Below are 22,495 nucleotides of genomic sequence, written 5' to 3'. Positions count from 1 at the left end.
CCTCAACTGTAGTATCTTTTCATGCAATCTGAAAGGCAGTGATTTTACATGGGCCTATTTTTTCTGCATTTAAGGTGAGGTGGGCTTTAGTAAATTAGGAACAAATTAATTAAAATTTCTTTTTTTCCTTCAGTTTTATTTTCTCTTGGTTACATGAGTCTGTTTTGTGCTACTGCCATCACTAACAGCACAAGGTACTTTTGACTTACCCTGTCACTGGCCTCTGCTGTGCAGATTTGGGTTCCTGAAGGCACTATGGGCCATTGGATTTTTCTGAGCCTGTGGGCTTGTAATGGTAATTTTGAGCCTTTGAGAATTGCCACTTGGATTTTTTTTTTGTCCCAGTGTTTCCATCTTTCTCTTCTGTTTTGGCCATATCCTTCTTGTTTTGACTAGTTGCCTGCTTTATAGTGCATTTTTGAAAGCGTTCTTTTTTTTTCCAAAGCAGGGCATTTCTCCTTGAGTTGTCTTACTCACTGTTTTTGGAATCTGCTAATGTGAATCAAAGCTGAATGTATCAAACTCTTCCAACTATATGGGTGTAGAGTGAAGGACTAACTTAATATTTCCTTTAACACTTGCTGATTTTACTCTGTTGCTTTTTGGGGATATTTTCCACAGTAGGGTTTAATTTAATAAAATCTTTTCCAGGACAACTCAAACCCATCTGCTTCAGGTTATCTGACTAGCTGGCTGAGAGAGCTGATATCTTTGTGTGAGGAAATATTTCAGTGATGTGTTAACTGAGTTGCAATAACATATTCTGGTCCTAGCTTAGATTTTGCCCGAGTTTCTGAACCAGTGCATTTCTGTCAATTGTTGGAAGAGCCTCAGAGATGTAAATTATTATGAATTCAGTTTTTTGCAGTTTGAGAATATTTAAGAAGTTTCTTTATCTGTTAACATCCCAGTTGCATCCCACTGAGAAGCGGAGGTTTTGGTGTCTTTGTGTAGCGTTGGGAGCTTAAGCAGTCTGGAATGACCACGCTGACATGCTTCAGAATACTATTTAGAGGATTAATTAAGATCATCATCACTAAAGACAATAACATGTTTTCATATTTCTCTAACAAGATACTGCTGCTTGCTAATGGAAAACACTTAAACATGGTCAGGCTTTATATTGGATTTTGTAATAGTGGTTTAGTACAGGCCTTGTGAATGTAGGTCATCGGGCTTTCTTATTAGAGCATTTGCCAGGCAGCTAAAAGCCAATTGAGTTCTTGTTCTTGCAGCGTTTTTTCTCCACTTCAAAGCCAGCTAGAGGAAGTAATTTTATTACCCAAGTTCTGTTTCAAAAAAATATTGCACAACATACTTAATCTGCAGTGCTTAGAAAGACTTGCCAGTGCAAGTGGTCTGGTTAAAACCCCACATCCAGCTCACAGCTGGAACTTCCCATACGCTTTGGAGCTTGCTGGCAGCTGTGGTTGTGCTCTTACAGGTGGGGTGTTGGTGTTTTGACACAGTACAGCTGACAAGCGTGTTCAAATTGCTAACTCTTCCTTGTCTTCTAGTCAAGAGGTGTTGGTCTTACGTGCAAGGCAGAACTCATCAGAGTAGAGGTCTAAGCAAACCCATGATCAGCAGTTTCAAGGTGATCCACTGGTGTGCTGTGACTGGATGGGTCTGGTTTTGTCCAGTTGAAGTGTATTGATTAATTCAAATGGAGACCCAAATATATCAGTCATAAAATTTGTCTGGCCAGTGTTCCTCTGCTCTGGAGAGACTTTGTTCGTAGGCAAACATGAACCCTTATTTTGCTCTTTGTTCACTGTCTCCACCTTAGTGAGAGCTGTGGTGAGTGATATTTATTCAGGTTCATGTCGTTGCTAGCTGCAGTTCCTGTCTGTGTATTTAGGTGAATTCCCAAGAGGAGGGTTCTAGGAGTGAGGGGTAGAAGGGTTTTTATCACACTTCCTCAGTTAATTTTGCTGAAAGTAGGGCTTGGCCTGTCTTCCAGTCTGGTGTATTTCCCCCTCATCCCTTTGCTTCTTAATCTACTGGTTTTAAGTTTTATTTTTCTTCCTACTGTTACCTATTATTGAGTTTTTGTCCTGATGTTCCTTGCTCTGCTGTTTGTTGTTTTTACAGCTGCAGAGCGAGGCTGACGGATGCAAAAAAGCATTTTTTTGTGCCTGATCTCAGTGCAGCAGAGAGACAAAGCAGAAGGTATCAGACCTTATTAGCAGGTCTGATACTTTAAGACTGGTAATTCCTGATGTTAATTATAAGCAAAATTTTTGAGGTGCAAGTGTATTTGCTGCTAGCTGTGGCTACAAAGTAAAGGCGAAAAAAGGAGTCAGTAGTCAGGGCTGTTTGCATTGCTTTGGCTCTGAGAAGTAATAAACCAGAGGGGCACCTTGGGGGTTTGCAAACACATGACTTCTATGTCCCTACAGTAGGTTTGGGGGCAGGGGAAGGTTGGTCCAGAACAGCAGAAGTGATGGAGGATAGAGCACTGTCACAGCCTCTCTCTGCAGTAGGAGGAGGCAGCTGTGCTTCTTTCTTGGTATGTGAGGGGAAAGGCACAGCTAGACTGAAGAGAGAGGAATTTTAGATACCAAATATGAAAGATGTAAAATCCCCTGGTAAATGTCAGAAAACCAGTCAAGACTTCAATGAATCATTCTGTCCCCTGGCATTACCTTTTTTAGGGCTGGTTTTGATGTTGGATTGTAATGTAAGAGTAGTAGCTACCTCTATGGTCCATCTTTGAGTAATGCCTGGGTCTCTGGGTTTTTACGTGGTGATTTCTTGCAACTTTTATAAGTTCTTGTTTGATGCTGTGAGCTGCATATGAATAACTTCTTTTGTGATTAGCAGAACTTCTCATTGTGCAGACCTGTGTACCCCAAGTGGAGCTTCTGATACCTGAAAGTTCTGTCTGGAGCAGAACCTAGAAGGAACTGAGTGGAATCACAGCTCCTGCCATTCAGGGCTTAATGTGTGTGCTCAGGGCTGTTCTGTATTTGAAGTGGACATGTGCATTGGGTTCTTGCAGTGATAGCCTGGACAAGGAAGAGCTTAGATAAAAAGGGAACAGAGTACAGCTAATGACAGACTCTGCAGATCTTCTCCTGTGTGATCTGAAGGGTTAACCTGTCATGGGAAGAGCCTTGCTAATCTTTTATTCTGTGTAGGCTGATAGAAAGTTATGGCTAGAAAGAGTATAAGAGATGGGGTCATCCGTCTTCCTGTCCCAAAAGAAAATTTGGCAAACCGAGGCAACTCCCGAAGGTGTTTGTCAAGCACATTGTTAATGATTTCCTGTGATAAACTCCAAACACCTGATTCTTTTGGTAACTCTAGTGACCAGTCTTTTTGTTCTGCAGTTATAGCTTATTATTTGTATAAATGCAGTCTAATGCATGGGTCCCTCATAAACTGTGGCTTTAAAGAACAGATTCACAGATTTCCAGGACAGTTCAGTGCCAGTTTTTCTGCAGCACTGAGTGTGGTGGGTGCCTGCCAGTGCCCAATCCTTCCTGGCTTTCCTCTCTCTGGAAGGGTTTTTGTTTCACGCTGGATCCTTGCGTGGCAGGCTCTCACGTGTGCACTGCAGTTCAGTGGTGGTTTTGTGGAGGATCCTGAGTCCAGGAGGAAACATGGATCTGTTGGTGAAGTTGTTGATTTGCTGCAGCAGGACTCGAGCAATTTAGTTGCTTAAAAACATGAGTTTGGGATTAACCTTTAACCCATATTCCCCGAACTGTGAAATCCTCTGGCATCTTGTGTTTTCCTGTGAAACTTTAAATTTATTCTTTGTTTTAAAGGTTCAGCCTGCTAATTCTGGGTTTCATGAACAGCATTTTAATGGTATTTGCTAAATGGATCTCCTGAGAAAGCTATTAGTAGTGTTTTCCTGCCATTCAGAGAATTTAGTAATACGGTTTTAAGTTTAATGGCAATTGATAGTTACTTCATTATCTATAACTAAACTAAATAACATTCAACTCCCTACTTAATTAAAATTAAAATTGGTTGGTCTGACATTATATTTAGCTTCTGTTTATTGATTATTGTGCTTGAGAATTATCATCCAGCTCAGAGGGTAGAAATGTAGGAGTAGCTTTTGGTGGCTGCTCTTTGGGATATTCCCTGCTCCTTTGTCCTTTAACTGAATTTTCTTTGCCATATTTTCATTTGTGTAACTCTTTTTTTCCTGTGTTGCCTTGTCTTTCATACACAGCTTCTGTTGTGCTTCTGCATACCTTTCCCACTATAGGACCAGTTACTTGGGGTGCCCAGTGGAATTATTTGAAAGTCAAAGCTAGTAGAAAAATTAAGTGCCATTTCTAGTAGAACAATTCTGAGTATTCTGGGCTGGCTGCAAAACTGTGTTGGTGTTATCCCTTAGTATTTCTATGTTTGGTCTGTGTTAATATTTCTTTAGCAATGTAAATAAAAAGATTTATTCTGATTTAAAAGTAACTTAACTTTTATACACTTTAAAAAAAAAACAACCTGCTGGGTTTGAGTTTGTGCACAAGTAGCATTTTGCCTTGTATATGTTAAACCTCTAAAACTTACTGCAGCTTGTTTCAATCTAGGGATGGTTAAAACTGCATTTGTGTTTTCTCTCTGTTGGATTTGTAGACATTTGATACACTTAAATTACTCTTCACTAGTTAAAATCAGTGATGTAAGAGTACTCTATTAATGAGATCTGGGAAAATCTGCATGAAATGTTGGGAGTCTTGCAGGAGGGAGATCAGAGACTTAAATAGAAGCATCATGCCACCTCAAATCTGGCTGTAAGCAGGTTGGAAGAAATGATTCAAGAATGCTGTAGTGCCCATCTTTGTCTTTCTGAGCAGTAATGGAATTGAATGTAGTTTTTCTATTGAGGTGACAGCTAAAAAATGGCAAAGATCAAATTTTGTGGCATAGTACCTGAGACATGGATATAATAGATGTTGAAGAGTGCTGGCAGTACTTGAGTTGTTAGAAGGTGTGGGGGATGAGAAAACTACTCTCAGAAGGTTATGTGCCTTTTTACAACTGGGTTGGATCTGTATTTGCTGACTTCTGGTAGAACTATTAAACTTAGGAGTTTGATATGTGAAATTTCTCCTCTTGGTATTTGTTTTGCTGGGGAAGAGGGAAGCATGGGATCTCATCCAGTGTGGACAGACAGAGCTGTGGCTGACATTGGCCACATTCCTGCCCTGTCGGGCTTCAGTGGAGCAGGGGAATGCTATTCAAAGCATGAGCCATTTGCTCCAGTACACGACAGCCACTGCACCAGCTCGTGTGCAAAGGATAAAACTGGGTTTCTGTATTTGAGGTCATAATATTTCTGTGTATTGAATTTTTGCTCTTAAGTGTTCTTGGTGCTTGCTCATCAAGTCTTGTACAAGATGTGAACAAAAGTGAAACAGGAGCAAAAGCTTTTTTTAGTGTGACCTGCATTTGAATAGTGCTCAGGCACCGCTTTCCTGTCTCCCTGAATTGTTAGATTCTTATTTAAGACCTTTAACTTTCTTAGGGCTCTGTAGAGAACTTCTTCCATGTTCATTTGGTTTTAAAATTAAAAAATTATGTTAGTTTTTGGGGAGTGGTATAGTTAAAAAATACCTGGTTTCATAGGTAGAAGTTTGTCACCTATTTGCTTTAAAGACTACTGCAATTCCTCATGTTTTAGTTCAGCAAAGTTTTTAAAGTGTGTGCTTAGCTTTAAATTGTGTATTTTCATTTGATTTGTTAGGATTGCTTATGTGCTGAAAGTTTAAGGAATATGCTTAAATACTGCTGAATCGTGTACTAAAAAAAAAAAAGATGAGATAGGAACTTTTTTTGTTTTCCTGCAAAGAAGGAACATGTGTCTTCTTGCTGAAAGTAAATAGGCTTGCTAAGTAATACTGCTGAAATGTGGCAATTCCTACTTTCAATTTAAATGGTGGTTACAAATTAGCCTTGATTGCTCTGACAGTTCTTGAATTGATATTATCGTTTTTCATCTGGGTAGTCTTGTTGAAACATGATCTAAAGAAAATACTAATTCAGTTCATGTAAATTTTTGGATTTGAATTTTTCCTCTGAGGAAAATGAGTTTCTCTAGAGTATTTGGTAGCTTTTAGTTGTTTGGTTGGGATGTTTTTTGTGGGCTCGGGGTTTGTGTTGGTTTTATTTGTTTGGGGATTTTGTTGTTTGCTTGTACACCTATAGTTTATTTGGTCAAAAGGAATACAGCCTCTTCCTCTACTGACTCTTAGTGAAACTGTTTTGTATATGGACAAATACTGATCCAAACTGACTTGGTGGGATGTATTAATCTTGAGAATACAGGAAGAGGAGAGGAACCATCTTGCACCAACTACTACTTTTGTAGTAGTTCTGGGTGGGCAGCTACCAGGTAATAGCTTTAGATATAGAAGTGCTTTGAGCTGTGGACCCAGGTAGTTGAAAGATTTGTGGTGTGTGTGGGATAATCCATCTGCCCTGACCTGGTATATGGATTGTAGGGAGAAAGCACTGTTGTTGATGGTGCCCTTTTCTGGAAACAATTGATGACTTGCTGAGTATATCCTGCTGATGTTGTTCTTAATGGACTTTTTCTCTGTTGCTTCATTTCTTGGGAGAATTAGTATGTTGTGTGTGTGGCTGTATTTAAATTCTGTGTGAGGAATAGTGCTGTTTACTTAGCACTATTTCCTGTGAGCTTCTTTCATAAGCAGTGGGGCTTACTGAAACCTGGACTCCAATGGGCTTGTCTCTGTCCACGTACCTCCTCTGCTTGCTTGGCACTGATTTAATAAGGCCATCTCTTGCCTGTGTCCCTCTGCTTATCCACAATATGTTCTCTGGCATGAAAAGGCTGGGGGTGCTGCAGGGTCTCTTGCAAAGGTTCAGTTACCCCAGCTCACCACTTCCCTCCGCTGCCAGCTGGGAAACCACCCCCGGTGGTGACAGTGTGACACCCAGGTGTGCCAGCAGGCTGGCACCTGCTGAACAGTGCAAGCCATGTGGGGTTTCCTGCCCTCTGAAGCTCAAGAAGGTCATAATTTCCTTCCCTTCTGCAAGCTTTGGAAAGATATACACTGTCTTTTCCTGGTTTTGACTTCTCTCAGGCTTGCTTGAAATTGTTTAGTGAATTTTTGAGGCGTGATTGGCACTTTCACTGATCAGCTTTCTTTAGGGAAAGGGTTAAAAATTTGGTGCAGCACAGGTGTAAGTCACTTGTCACTGTTGTACTAAAACACTGAAATCCTGCCTGAGGCTGTACAAAACACTCGAGGCCCTGAACAAGGTTGTTAGTGTGGAGAAACAGTAGGCTTTAATTTTGAACCATATGAAGGCTTCTCAAGTACCAATGGCTTTGGTTTTGTTTGTACTGACTGCTTTTTGTGCCTGTGCTGTATTTTGCTTTTCCCTTCTGCCTCTTTACTTATTATCATAATATAACAGTTTATTGGGGGGGAGAAGCACAAGACTGTTGCTTAGCCTGGTATTCTCACTATGAAAATAAACTGGTTTTCAGTCTGGAATGCTGCATTGCCTAATTCACAGTATTCTTTCAGTTTAGATCAAGTAGCAAATTCTGTTTTCTCTTTGGTTTTAGCAATACTGGAGAATTGGGAAATTATTTTTTTCTGTTTCAATCTTAGGAATAAGTGCCCACTTTCATGAAACTCAAAGTCTGTATTTTCTAAGTCTTTAAAAATTATAGCCAGGATTCCTATTCAAGAAGCTCTAATGTTGTTGCTTTGGCTGAATGCTGTGTCTGTTCCCTGCCTTTGCTTTTTTATTTTTTTTGTAGTTACTTTGATTTCTCTTTTCCATCCTTCCTGGCCTTGAGTTTGCCCTCCAGACAAAGAGCAGACAGTGAATTGCAGTGAATGACACTTGTGAGCAAGGAAAAACTGGGTCAGTTCCAAGCTTGTGCAGGGTGTAGGTATAATAAATACAGAATCATAAGATCATTTCAGTTGGAAAAGACCTTTGAGACTATCTAGTCCAACCATTAACCCAGCACTGCCAAGTCCACTAGCAAAACATGTCCCAAAGTGCCACATCGACACCTCTTTTGCATACATAGGGATTGTGACTCCATTTCTCTGGGCAGCCTGTTCCAATGCTTGACAACCCTCTTGGTGAATAAATTTTTCCTAATGTCCAATCTAAACCTCCTCTAATGCAATTTAAGGCCAATTCCTCTTGTCCTGTTGCTTGTTACTTGGGAGAAGAGGCTTGCTAGCACCTGCTTCCAGATAGCTGTAGAGGGTGGTGAGGTATCCCCTGGGCCCCACTGTCTGGAAGGTTTTTTACTGAGTGAAGAGCAAACTGAGGGCAGCCAGTTTATCCAGGAGAATGCTACAGCAAGTGGTGTCAAAGATTTACTAAAATCTACCAGGTAAATGACATCCACAGCCTTTCCCTGGACCACTAAGTGGGTCACCTTGTCCTAGGAGGAGAGAGATCAGGTTAGTCAGGCAGGACTTGCCTTTCATAAACCCACACTGGCTGGGCCCGATCACCTGCTTGTCCTATGTGTGCCAGGACAATCTGCTCTGTAACCTTCCCTGGCACTGAGGTCAGACTGACCAGCCTGAAATTCCCCACATCCACCTTATGACTCTGCTTACAGCAGCTGGCTGCCATTTCTGCTGATTTCCAGTCAGCTGGGACCACCTGAGTTAGCCAGGACTGCTGGTAAATGATAGAAAGTGGCTCAGTGAGTGCTTCCACCAGCTCCCTCAATATCCTTGGGTGGATCCCACCCAGCCCCATAGCCCCATGTGTGTCCTAAGTGGCCATAGCAGGTCACTTAACATGTCCCCTTGGATTATGGGGGCTTCATTCTGCTCCCTGTCCCTGCCTTCCAGCTCTGGGCAGTGCATACCTGGAGAACACATATGAGGGGAAGGAGACTGCCACCATCCCTTACTGTGCTGAAAATCTGCATGCTGAGGTGATCTAGCATAATTTACTATGACAGAGCACTGAGTAATACTGAATGTTGATGAGTGTTACTCATTAAGGTTTTACAGTTTTCAGCTGGAATGCTGTCACAATTTTAATTATTTCATGAAAGCATGCTGAGGTTATGCAAAAAATGCCAATGCCTCTAACATGTATTATTAATTTATTTTTGGAACTGATGCATTCCTATTAAATGGGATTATAACTTCAGAATCTCCAGTTTTTAGGAGCTGGAATTAGATTTGAGAATAAATGTGGGCTGTGGTTTGGCTATGAGCATATCACATGGTCTCTTTTTTCCCCCCAGGCTGTGTGCTGTTAGGTGCTGTTGTGCTTTCATACTCTCCTGCACATACTTAGGCCATGATGAACCAAAGCTACATGATCTAAGGGTACTTCCTAAGCATGTTTTCAGTATCATGGGTGAATCACCAAGCATTTTATCTTCTGTGGAATTGGACATGAAAATTGAATGCTCTTTTTCTCTAGCTTTTATTTCTTCTGAATGTTTTTAGTTTTAATTATTCTATAGGCTTTTAATTTGAAGAACAGTAAATAGAACCAGTTTTATTGAGAAACTAATAAACTATCTATGAAATGGGTAACTGATGGTGACACATGAGCTTCACAAATAGTTTTCTTCTCTGGAAAAGATTGGTGTTATAGTCGGCTTTCCTCCTTCTGTGACTTTGTTATAAATTACTGTATTTATTTATTCTGCTACACTGAATGCAGCAGTGGGTAATGTAATGATAAACTCAAAAATACATAATGGACATCAGATTCACCAAGTGACACACAGTCCTGCTGGGAAATGAATGGTTAGTGGAAACCTCTGAGATCTGGAGCTGAGGGAAATCCCATTTACGTATGGCTTCTCTTCCCTGTGAGCAGAGCCCTTGTATGGGATTGGGGGTACCTCAAAGGCAGGTTAAGAACAAGAAAACCTGTGAAGACCGAGTCAGAACATCCTCAGGTGCAGTTTGTTGTGAGCTGCTCTGTCCCCGAGAGCTGTTCAGCAATCGGCCTTGGCCACCGCGAGCAGAGGCAGGGCAGTTCGGCCCTGCTCCTTACAGGCTGGCAGATTTTCAGGAATTTTGTGAGGTACACTGTACCTGCTCCAGTGAACTTCACCTGTGGACTTGGGAGACGTCCAAGGTAGGGAAACTGCTTTTTAAGGACAGATGATTACCTTAAGGACAGTTTTTTCACGTATCTGCTGAGGACTACGTTATGATAACCATGATGATACTGTTGTGTTGGAAGTATTAAGACCGTTTTAAAGTTTATGCTACTGCAGTAAATACCAGTCTGAAGCAATATTGATTGTGTTATGCTTCCTCTTGAGCATAAATATTAGCTATAGAGCTGTATGTGTGTGTTTGATGGTGGTGGGTGTGGTGTTCCTTCTGCTGTTTTGTTTCTGGTGCTTGTTTGCAGGCATTTGGTGAGCACTGGTGCTCAGCAGAATCTCCAGGAGCGAAGGACTTAGGGAGTTGGGCTTTTTGCTGGCAGTGTAGCATGCCTCAGGTTATATAGGAATAATGATTTAAAAAATAATTTTCAATTTTAGTAAACTCGTTCCTAAATGTGTTAAAATATGAAAGGATAGTGCAACATGTAAGTACAGGTCTTAAGTATGTAGATTGAGTATTACAAAACATAAGAAAGACCTGTTGGACAAGTTAAAATCTGAATAAGAAGAGTTACTGCTCTAAGCACTTGTAGTTAGTTTTTGTTACTGCTTAATCAGCTTTTGATGACTGTAATTGCCTCTTGAAATCTGAACAGAATATTCCCTTACAGGTTGGTTCATCTGGTTTGGGACAATGAGTGACTTACACTGAGAAAGGAGGAAGTATTTTTGTCTTTTGTTTTCCTTTGGTCTGTAAATAAAAAAGATGCCAGAGGATCTACCATGTCCAACCTTGAGAAATGTGATCAAAATAAGCAAAGTGAGTTTGATGTACACAAAAACCTGCCATTGTTCATTAAAAGCTTATGTGTAAAACCAAACCATGTATTTCAAGCTTATCTCTTCCAGTACAAAAATTTCAGAGCAAGAGCTTATAATTGAAATAACATTAAATGCTGGGTGTACATTTAATTAAATATCAATTTCCATACAAATGAAGCTCAGCAGACAAGAACAATTAGTGTAGCAAATAAAAAATGACATTTCTTTGTGTTAAAAACTGAAATAGATTAAAATCTATACTTGCTGTGTAAACACTAACACCTAGTGCATCTGTAGTCTTAGCTACTAAAATACTATCTTAATGTATCAGGCTTTGCTAACTGGTGAATCCTTTAATAAAAAAAAAAAAGTTCAGTAATTGCAGCCAGAAGAACCCAAACTTTCATAATCAACGATTGTAGTCACAGAGTTTAATTTCTGTATTAAAGCACTTTGCTGAATTGAGAGTTACATTTTGGAGGCTTTAGTTTCAGCCTCTGGTTCCTCATCTGTACCTCTGAATTTGTGAATTGCTGTGATCTCAAGGTTTTTGTACTGCTGGAGAGTTTATATTGTAGAGCTAGGAACATAGGTGAGGGGAATGTTCTGGGATACATTTCTACTTTAGGATCTATTGCTCCTTTTTCCACGGGTTTTTGTAGTGTTAATCTTTGGTGTCTTGAAAATATAAGGTTGAAATTTAGATTTTGAGAACTTTGATGTATTCACCTAATGCTTTTCAGTAGATGTTTATTACATGTGCCTCATCATTTTTATTGGATGTAACATTTCTTCCAGCTGAATTTCTTCTGTATCTCTGTCTTCAATTGAAGCAGGAGAGATAATCCTGCTAAAACAGTATCAAAGTTTTCTCATTTACCCAGCAGCTTATCTTTGCAGGAAATGTTTACAGCTGCTGGCTTTTGCTCATTGCCACGAGCTGTTTCCACCCCTCTCCTTCTGTCACCCCTGTGGTGTGTGACCTGGGACCAGCCTTTCGTGCCTCAGAGCTGGACCCTGGTCCTCACTCCAGGCTTTTCTGATGCCATGGAGGTGAAGGTCCCAACTGTTTCAATGTTTGCTGTTAGAACAAATATTTAAAACAATAGACACATTAGTAGATGTTCTGTCTTCAGTGGCAGACAACTATTATGATGCCCCAATTCCACATTAATGGATACTGGATTTGTACAGCTGTATTTCTGCTGAATTAGCTGGAGCATGCAATCTTTCTGTTTGCAAGGGGACAAACCAGAGCTGATCTGGCTTAATGTGGACAGACAGTAGCTAATTTGATCTAAAACTTGCTGTTTCAAAGCCAACTGATCACATTCATTTAGGAAACTGAACCAGCAAGGTGAACTTGTTTTGAATCAACACTTTGTCTCACTTGTCTGTTACAGCCTTGCTTTGGTATTGGAAGCTCTAAAATGAGATGTGCTGTGTTGAAAAAGTAGTTTCACATACTGGATATGGATCCTCCCTACCTTTCTTTAAAATAAAACAATTGTTTTGAGTAACCATTTATCCCTTATGTCTTGCATAAAAAGGGGGAAGATTAATAAAAAATTAATTGCAGTTTAGATGTGAGCAGGAGGTGTCTAGCTCAAATGAACCTCAAAAGTCTTTTAAAATGATGCAGAAAATACAGGTTTCAGGAAGTGTAATGCTCAGGGCAGCTCAGTGACCAGTGTGTATCTGCTGCAGGAAGGATGCACTGCAGCTTCTCAGTGCTTGAGCTCCAGGAGGAAAATGTCCTCAATTACACAGAGGGAGTACATGAGGCTATTAAACATGAATGGGCTTCCTGGATCATTCTATAGTGGCCAAAATCTGTTTGTTTTGTGAAACACATGAAGCTGGCTGGAAATTGGAGCATGTGTGCATGTTTGTTTCATTCATCATCATGAAGTCCTTCCTGTGGATAATGTTTCTTGTAAAATTTTTTTTTTGAGTACTTTGCAGAAAATCAGGAGACTATCCTGCTGTAATGAAAATTCAAAAAGCTCGTTGACCCCTGTGTTGAAATACCCAATGAATTCTGTGAAACACCTAGCATTCAACGTGCAGTGGGCAAAATCTTCAGAACAAAAGCTCTCTGTGAGCATGTAAGCAACCACCTTGAAAGATTAGGTTTTTCCTGTATGAAACCTCAGTTTTTCTGTTAGTTAAAAATCTTGTTGGTTTTGCTGCTGTGTAGCTTAGAAAAATATGTGACAGCTGAAGCAGATGAAGGCCTCTTGTTTGTATGGCAGTGTTTAAATTGAATTATAATCCTGTCATTTCTGGTTTGATGAACTAAATTTCCAACTGTTTTGTAAGTTTTCTTTTAAATTTCAAATTACAAGCCCACAACTAGCCTTGGTAAGACTTCTTTCAGATGAGTGACTTGTGGATGGGTTATATTATCTAACAACATGTCCAAGCAAGTTGGTATTGGTTTTATTCTGGCCTTCACATGACAGTAACTTTTATCTTGGGTTATATATTTAGCCTGTAGAATTGATGGTCTGAATCTGATTTTAGTTTTTCTGCTCTTTTTATACAAGTTAAGCAATTTCTTGTTTTCTGTGTCCAGTTTATAGCAGAGAAACAGGTGAAGTGTTACCAGAGAACACAATGTTGTTACTTAATATTTCTGATAGACGTTTGTTCAGGTGCAGGTGTGCTGGTGAACGAGCAGGTTGCTTGGGGTCTAGGGAATAAACACAGTGTCATCATGAAAGCATAGAACTAGCAGTCAGGACAGCTGGCTTCCTGCAGGTTCCTCTTGTCTGTAGCCTTTGGCAAGCTCTTGAATTGTTCTGTACTTCGTTGTAACTGTGACATGAGGATTTACTGGTTGGTAAAATTGTTGAGGGATAATGTTGTAGAAGTGCTCTGAGATAGTGAAATGAAGAGACTATCATGACACCTCACTGCTTCAAGTGTTTTCATGTTCTCACACTGCCTGAGCTTTGTGATGTTTTCTAAGTTTATACTCTGTATAGTGCAAAAACTACAATTGCTGCTATTTTCAGTGTTTTAGTTGTCTCCTTTCTTCCCAGCAAATGCCAGATAAATTTAATTGCTCTGCAATAAGAATTCAGTATACTAAATTTCATCTTGTAGCATAGCAAAGACTGCATCTAATGCTGAAAAGAAAAAGAAGCCTTTTTTTGTTAGAATTGCACATATGAATCATTATACTGCTGATGTCACTTATCACATCATACGTGAATGCTGGGGGAGGTTGCATTTCCACATTTTCACTTCAAGGCAATTGTTGATGCCCTTGGCTTAGTGTTATCTTGTGCTCCAACAGCTGCTTGCTCTTAGCTGAACTTGTGCCATTACGTATTTACTAATGATTTTGAAAATACGAAATGTTTCTGCATTTAACAGCTGGTAGAAAGTATGGTTTTAGTGCTTTGTGGAGGTGATAGTATAAGGTACTTTCTTCATCCTTTCTTGCTGTGAGTTACCATCAACAGCTGTGAACTGTGAGGGATATCTGGCTTTAAGGACAGAAATGTGCTGATATTTTTGAAATCTTTGCTATTCTTCAAAAGAACTGAAAATATATGGGTGAAGAAACAGTTTTTATTTACCGCACTCCTGGAAAGTACAAAGTCTGACCATGTGTTAAGTGATTACTTGCATTCCAGGAAAGATGGATGGTCACATAATGTTGTACTATTCAGTAGTGCTCCTACATCTTCCTGACTCTTGTCCTGCTGCTGGCAGTGTGACTTGCCTTTTCTGTGGTGGAGATGGGCTTGAGATGTTTTCATTTATCTGCTGTTTTAACTTAAAAATAGGCTACTGACATGAAATGTTTCACAGAGTTCTGGAGACCAACACATACCCTGTGCATCCTTGCCTCTCCCAAATACCTCTATTCCTGGGCTAAGTATCTTACAGCTTTGTTATAGACTTCCATCTATTTTTATGTCTGTATGTATGTATGTATGGCTATGGGTTGGGATGGCTCAGGAGGGCTTATTGACAGAGATTTTAATTTCATGGTATTTCTTTGTGTCACATTTCTCCCCTCCGCAGCAGAATTGCGTAGCAGTTCATGTTCCTTGATCTGAAATAATTACTGCATCTGACAGCATGATCTCCGTTGGGAACAATGGTACAGCTGGTCTGAAAGATGTTTTAATAGAAATGTTTTGTACTCTTCCATGTATCCACATTCTTCAGAGAGGAGTGTCTCTAACACAGAAAGTAATGACATTACAGCTTGTAGCTGGCATTTTTTTAATGCCCATAATGCTGAGATGGAGTCATCCTTTTATCTGAGCCAGTCATATGTAATTGTACATAAAATGGTAATGTATGAAATTGCAGACAGACAGAAGTATTCTTGACTGTTCTTCCTTTGTGCAGGTTGGCATTCCTGGTGGGTGCTGCCTGTGGAGCCAGAAGGCTGCAGGATAACTTTGTTCACAGGGTGTATGTGTGAATTCCATTGAAAATAAGCAGTAAAAGAAAAAAATCGAGTTTATTTTCAAGTATTGAATTTTGCCATAACTATGGGTGGATGCAGTGCAAACCTGGAGCTGGGCTGAGAATAGTCTTTGATGTGTTAAAAGATCTACCACAAGCCCCGGTGTAAATTCTGTACTTGGAACTATAGTAGCAAGACTTTCTAAGGAACCTCCTACTGCGTCCTGACCTTGTGCAAAAGTGGCGAAAGAAGCTGCAGTCATTTACCAAATGGTGCTCTTCTGTGGACTTGAAATATGAATGCTTTCAATTTCAGCTTGAGGTTTTGTATTTGTTTGATTTGGTGGTTTGTGTGTTGTTGGGCTTTTTCCTCTAAGTTAGAAGGAGTTTTAATTAACTCATAGAGATTAGATTTGAAATTATTTAACTTAAAGCTAGATTTTAAATTTTCTCTCTTGCTATATTGGGTAAGTGAAGCTTTTCCTCAATTTTTTATACACCACCCCCCCCCCCCCCATTTTATTCCCCTTTCCCTCTTCAGGCTAAATAAATTATTTCATATTTTTTTCTGAGGAGGAAGTCATTATGACTGGTCTTTTTTTTTTTTTTTTTCCATTTCCCCTGTGCTCATTCTCTGTTAGCTGTTTGGGCTGAGTAAAGCTCTAAATGGGTGAGAACACTGTTGTGCTGTCAGGTCTGTTGTTGCCGTCAGTAGTCTGGCAGGTCCGTGTGAGTTCTTAGCATCTTGTGACCTGAATGTTTGCTCTGAGTAGGTGGTTGCTAAGAGGATGTGCCTGCTTTTATTTTTCTAGAAGAGCAGGTCTGTGCTTTTCAGAGGAGCCAGTAGTAGGACTGGATTTTAGTCTAACATTGAATTAGAAGCCTGTTATCAATATGTTATACCAATTACCAGGTGTACGTGTACAGCTTTTATTGAGAGTGCCTGGTGACTGGGTTTATTATGCCCACTCATGTTGTTTGAACACTTAAATGTGACCTCTCTCTTGATTCAGCTTAGGCGTGTGTTTCAAGAAGTAACAACTGCAGTTACAGTCTGCTCTTACGTTTAAACTGTGGATGAGAGAATGCATACCTGTATTTTAAATTCTCATTTAGTGATTTCCTTCTGCAAAACAGTTGCCTACTGGATCCATTCAAAATCAGTATGTTATACATATAAACATTTTTTTTTCCAGTTTGAAAAGGTGCTAATTCTCTAGACATAAATTACCTGGAATTAGTGCAGCTCACTGAGAGGAAAATGTGCTAAATTGCTCAAAAACAATGGTTGGAAAATTGACAACCGTTGTCTAGAAGAAAGATGGACAATGATGGTTAGGTGCAAAAGTGAGCCTGTGGATGGTGTTGGCACTGGCAGACTGGCTCTGAACAAGCTTAGAATTGTTCACTTTTGTAGACAGACTTTTTTATTCCCTGCAAAATGTTTTGAGGGACATAAAATGAAGCTGAGTTATTAGGTTCTGGCATTTGATAGATGGAATTGAAAAAAAAAGGTTATAAAAAAGTTGTACTTTTTATAATGCTAATTAGGTGTGACAGTGTAGTGATGGCAAGTAGGCAGTGAACTCACAGAAGCAGGAGCAACATGTTTGCAGATAGTGACAGTTTCTAGTATAGGATATGTTCACATGGAGAAATTCTACAAAAGAACTGAAGCTAGAAAGTGAAAACAGGTTCATGGATATAGATATTATTTTACAAGTAGTTCTGTGAAATGTCTGTAAATCAGATTGGGCATTTGTGCAAGTGTAGTGGGTCCTGGCATACAGAATGATTAGAATGGAAATAGGATTCTGAGGCTGTTGCATAATGCAGCGCTTACCTATCGAAGCGTATTTTTGTTGAAACTCAGCTCTGGAAAAATTGAACAAGCACTCCTCAGTGCCCCACAAGAAGCAAATGGGTAATGCTGTGGTAATAGCTGCTCACAGGCTATCTTTATCAGGAAGGTTTTACCACAGATGTCTTGAGAGAATTATTTCCCATACCCTCCTGTCTGTTAAAGCCACAAACATGCAGTTTAGGACATGAAGTGGTCTGAACTGAAGGAGTTTTTAACAGGCTGAGTTAACCAAAGATTTTGTCCATTACGCTTCAGTGATCCATTACATGACAGATGATTAATATATGTATAAATTTGCAAGAATAAATAACATTTCAAAGAAAGCACCATTTTTTTTCTTCTTTCCCAGAGCTCCGCTGCATCCCGGGGCAGTTCGCGTGTCGGAGTGGAACCATTCAGTGCATCCCTTCAAACTGGCAGTGTGATGGATGGCCCACCTGTGAGGATGAGAGCGATGAAGTTGACTGTCCAGGTAAGTAAATCTAAGAGAGTGCTCAGCCCTGTAGCAGCTTACTTTGCAGCAGTACTTATTTTTATTTGAAATTGGTGATTGTTTGGTAGAACTGTACCTATTCTTAACAAAGACTGAGTTGGCTTTCTCTTCATTTTTCTCTTCACAAACAGTTTTTTGCTTGTCTGAATTATCCTTCCACTCTTACGGTCAGAGTAGGTATCCTGAAGATGAGTAGAGTTTGTGGTCTAAAAAGAGACTTTCCTGACAAGGAAAAAATGTTGCAGTTAAACTGAAATGACACATAAGCCTATGGTTAAATTTGGAATTACTGATTTGGTTGTATATCACTCAGACAGTGCTGGGTGACATTGCTGGACTCGGGTAGAGAGCTTGTTTTATTGCTCCCTGTTCTGATGATGCTTCTTGTGCTTAAGTGGAGAACTTTGTTCTGCCAGATGAGCTGGTGTATTTGCACTTCATAACCTCCTATGACCATATGCTTTGAGGAGCCTGTCACCAGCAGTGGATCTCTGCTAAAGCTACTGGATACTGAGCTGTGCTTAAAAACAAGCAAAGAAATGTTGTGATTGTACAATCATAATGTACAATTGTGATTGTACAATCACAATTTTGAACTTTTTCAGTTGTTCTTGAAAAACAGGCTAGTGCAGCTCCTTCTGTGTGTCTTAAAAGTGAATTGACCTGTAATTTTTTTTTTCTATAAAGAACAATGAGATAGGTATCTGAAAGCATGAATTCAACTGTGGCACAATTCAAAACTTTTTATCTTTACAGCGTGACTAAATTACATTCAAAAACTGTTTTAAGAAGTTCTTTTCCAGTGAACTACTTAATTTTCTTGGCAGAGAATCACATGAACTCTGTGGCATTGCCATAACAGCACTCATCATTCTGAGTTCTCAGCTGTTTTAGAGAGGTGCTACAAAATAGTAACATTGATGTTTTACAGCAACAATTCTTTTAGGTTTTCATATTATCTAAAGGAATTAGAGAAATAAAGCTAACATTCCAACTTTGAAACTGTGCTAGAGTTAGCCATCTCCCCAGTGTGTACTATGGACAAATAATTAAAGGAATGTCAGTGCTCTTTTAAGAAAACTTTTTGTTAGTTTGTGTATGTGAATGTGCAGTAAAGGGGAAAAACAGTTGGTAATTTCTTCTGATACTGAAAATTAAGCTGTGCCATTGATAGACTATTTAAGGATATTCTTTACAATGTAGATGTCCTAAAGAAAATTGCTTTTATAGCTGTGCTGTTATTCTTCCTTTTTAGCTAACTTTGGCCAAATGTAAAAAAGCTATGGAGCTAATAAAATTCTAGAGTATGATGGAATTCAGTGGCTAGGGGAGGGCAGAGTCATGTTAGTGTTTGGATTTACTCAAAAAGCACTGAAGACTTTGCTTGTGAGAACGTTTGAACTTCCACATTAATAGAAAACTATTTTTATCTTCTCCTGTTTCTGATGTATTAGTCAGCAACTTAAGTAATTGCTTGGAGTATGCACCAGGATGGTGTTGACTAAGGACTGGAGTTCCAAAGAATGTTTGGTATATGCATAGGAGGAGGATTTTATGGGAGTAACATTTCTCAATACGTAGGTTCTGGTCTTGTGTTTGGGGTGTAGGTCTCACTGGACTGTCTAGCCTGACATGATAAGAAGAACTTTAAGGTTAAAGAAATGAAATGTGGGAGAGACTTGATTCATTCACCACCGTGTCTGTGTGCAGGAAGAGAAGAATAATGTCTGTAAATACCAGAGGGGAAAATTCTGGACAGCAGAGAGAGGAAAGTATTCCACTTGATGAGAGGAATAATTAGATAAGTAATTGGTGAAAAGGCTGTGCTCAGTAAAACAGCCAGAAAGCAGGTGTGGTGTTTGTGAAAGAACTGAGACATTTACACAGTAATGTGAGGAGTGCAGCCAACAAACCAGAGGAACAAGAACTACTCGTGTAGGATGTAAAAACTATTATACCTCTAACAATAAACTTGGTGGGATTGCATCGTGACCTGCAGTGGGTGTTGAAGGGCAGGTGTTATTCAGAGCTGTCAAGAATAAGAAGAGGTTGGTGTGTATGGGAAAGCTGTGCTGGAGCATAAAGAGGAGTAGCATCAATGAAAGTAAACCTGAGGGCAGAATCAGTTTGGAAGAGCACAGTGTGCTTGTGTTGAGGAAAGCAGTACAGATGTGACAAAGTCACAGGAGAGACTGTCTGGGGATATTGATCGGGGAGCTAATGCTACTAATAATAGTAACATAGTCATACTCAGGAGTGGCAACTTTCTTCTTTGGCCACTGAATTAACAAGAAATGATGCAGCTTTAAATTTAGAAAATACCTTTGGATTAGATGAGCAATTGTGTGATGATTCAGCTAAATGTAAATACTTTAATTAAAAAGTTCTTCCCTTCAATAAAGTCAGTCTGAAGACTAAAAGAGCTAGTTAGTGAAGCCACCTGGACTTGTGAAACTTGGAGAATTATAACATCTTTAAATTAAAAGGCATGAAAACTCTCTGAAGCATGAAAAGAAAGCATGCAAGAAAGGGCCCTGAATCTGGTTGAGAAGCTTGTTAATCTTGAGCCTTTGAGCCACTAATGGTACACTCCAACATGAGCAACTTGGAACAGATCAATGGCAGTGAATTAGGGTTTTGTGGTGGTATTAAAAGTGTGTTTCAATGACTCCTTAGTCATGTTGGTGTTTCTGTTTTGAAAGGTTTATTACAAAGCCGTTGTAAGTTGTTTGCCACTGTTGGTTCACCTTTTTTAGGCCTAATTTCATTTGTGTTAGTAACAAAGGTCCTATTAAAAGAAGAGGATCCATAATTAATAAATTAGTTTGGTAATCATGTATTGGTTGAAATGCAAGGAACATTCCAAATTGTAAGACTTTTTGCTTGAATTTCTTATGGCATTTTTTTCAGAAGACAATTAAGACATTTAATTCATTGACAAATTGAATAAGTGTGTGAGATGCCTATTTTTTGCTATATTTCTCTGAAGATTGTCATTATAGCTGTTTTTATTCTTACTGTCTCTTATCACAATGACCATTTTCTTCTAAAACATTGAATTCCTTTCAGTCCCAAATTTTCCATGTGCAAAGTACTGTTCCCCCTGCCCTTCCCACTAGGCACCCATGTGTCAGTGGAATCTGCAGCAGTGATTACTCTCAATTAATCTCTCTGACAGACTAAAACCAGTGTCTGCCTACGCTTGTGAGCAATACTAAAAATTGCTGGGAGGGTTTATTATGTAGCATGTGCCTGTGACCCTCTTCTGCTTAAGCAGTGGAGCTTCAAAAATTTTGTGGACTCTTCCATGTCAACAATAATTGATCTTAAAATAGTTTATCCCAAAGTGGTGTATTTTATGAAATAGTAGAAACAGACATTAATATCTTAAACAAGGACTTTTAGAAATGGGAATTTATTCTTTCTAATCACTTTCTCATGTTTCTACACAAGCAATCAAAGTAGAAAGATAACTTTTTCACCTTTATAAAAGTTCTGTATTTAAACCCATAAGAGGGAAGGGATCTGCAGTTTACTTTTTACTGCTTATTGGATTTTCAGCTTTGCTTCTACCAGAATATCAGATCAGCTTCTGCAGATATCCTGCCTTCTTTGCAGGCCTTCTGGTGTAACTCATTTTCAGGAGGCCAAGCAGAGCAGGGTTTAGTATAGCTCTGGCTGTGTTTTCCTCCCAAACTGCAGGTTTGATGTTTTTTTTCTGTTGCCTATGAATGAAAATGGATGTCTTAAATTCGAGTGCCCTTCATAAATCCTATCCATATCAGTTTTACATCTTTCCCTTCTGATGAAGCAGCAGCTGTAGCAACCTGTTTTGAAGTGATGAAAAACAGCTTTGTGTTTTATTTCACCAAGGATGTTTTGTATGGTTGAAGTGACTCTTGACATTTGTGCACTTTTTAGTACATCTCCTTTTTACAAGCTAGGTATTAATGACAGAAACCTCTGAGCATTTCCACACCTTTCCTGAGCCCTTGCTGAACTCCTATTTTTCTTTTACCCTACCTCTTGGTGTTTAAATTATAAGCTGTTTTCTGCCAGTCCATTACCTTGAATAGCACTCAGCACAGCAGGATGCTGTTCTTGCTTGGCATTGATGTCCTTGCACAATACAGTTGATAACACACAGCACGGAGCTGCTTGATCTGAGAAGAATCACTCCTCTCTAGGAGCTTCTGAACTATATTTCCAAATACTGAGGCACAAAACTGGACTTAATCTTGAAGTTCCCTCTCCTCTCAAATTACCAGATGGAATTAGAAGCTTTCTAAGCTTTCAGTAGGTAATATACTGGACAAAATTTGAAGCTTCGGGGACAAGGCAGCTTTTATGTAAGTTTTGAGAATCTGTGTGTTTAAACAGGAGCAACTCAAATCTTGGAACTAATAAGATATGGCAAGACCTGGTTGCTTCACAGGCAGTTTAATTTTGACATCATTTGACATAGTACATCCATCCTTATGAAGGGTTTTGCTTGAGTGACTTGACATCTGTGACGCAGTTTTTCTAAAAGGCAGAAGGACCAATCAGCATGGCAGACTTCCATTCTGAATTGGTAGCTTCAAGTTTTAAACAACTGAAAATAGCCACAGAAACACCACAGTTAGACAACTTTCTCTTGATGGATAGCCCTATACTCAGACTATAATTGTGCTGGAGCGAATTAGATAGCAACTGTAAATTGGAAGGAGCTGGGTGAATACTAATCATGGCTTAATCCATTGGGAAACACATTGAAGGATGCTTGTGTTCACTACTCTAATATTCAAAGGGTGAAAAAAAATAGTGCCCCATGAGTTTTTCC

General features: G+C 39.4%; 1 protein-coding gene across 1 annotated transcript in view; it reads left to right on the top strand.

The window, feature by feature from the left end:
* DGCR2 (DiGeorge syndrome critical region gene 2) overlaps positions 1-22,495 on the top strand; it is a 45,110-nt gene that overhangs the window by 2,678 nt on the left and 19,937 nt on the right. The window contains exon 2 of the mRNA XM_053959051.1: positions 17,530-17,652. Coding sequence (XP_053815026.1) covers positions 17,530-17,652 — 123 coding nt within the window. The remainder of the gene's footprint in view (positions 1-17,529; positions 17,653-22,495) is intronic.

This window comes from Vidua chalybeata, chromosome 18, assembly GCF_026979565.1.
Source record: "Vidua chalybeata isolate OUT-0048 chromosome 18, bVidCha1 merged haplotype, whole genome shotgun sequence".
NCBI classification, from domain to species: Eukaryota; Metazoa; Chordata; class Aves; order Passeriformes; family Viduidae; genus Vidua; species Vidua chalybeata.
The sequence above is the reverse complement of the archived record's forward strand: the minus strand, read 5'-3'. Positions and strand labels throughout refer to the sequence as shown.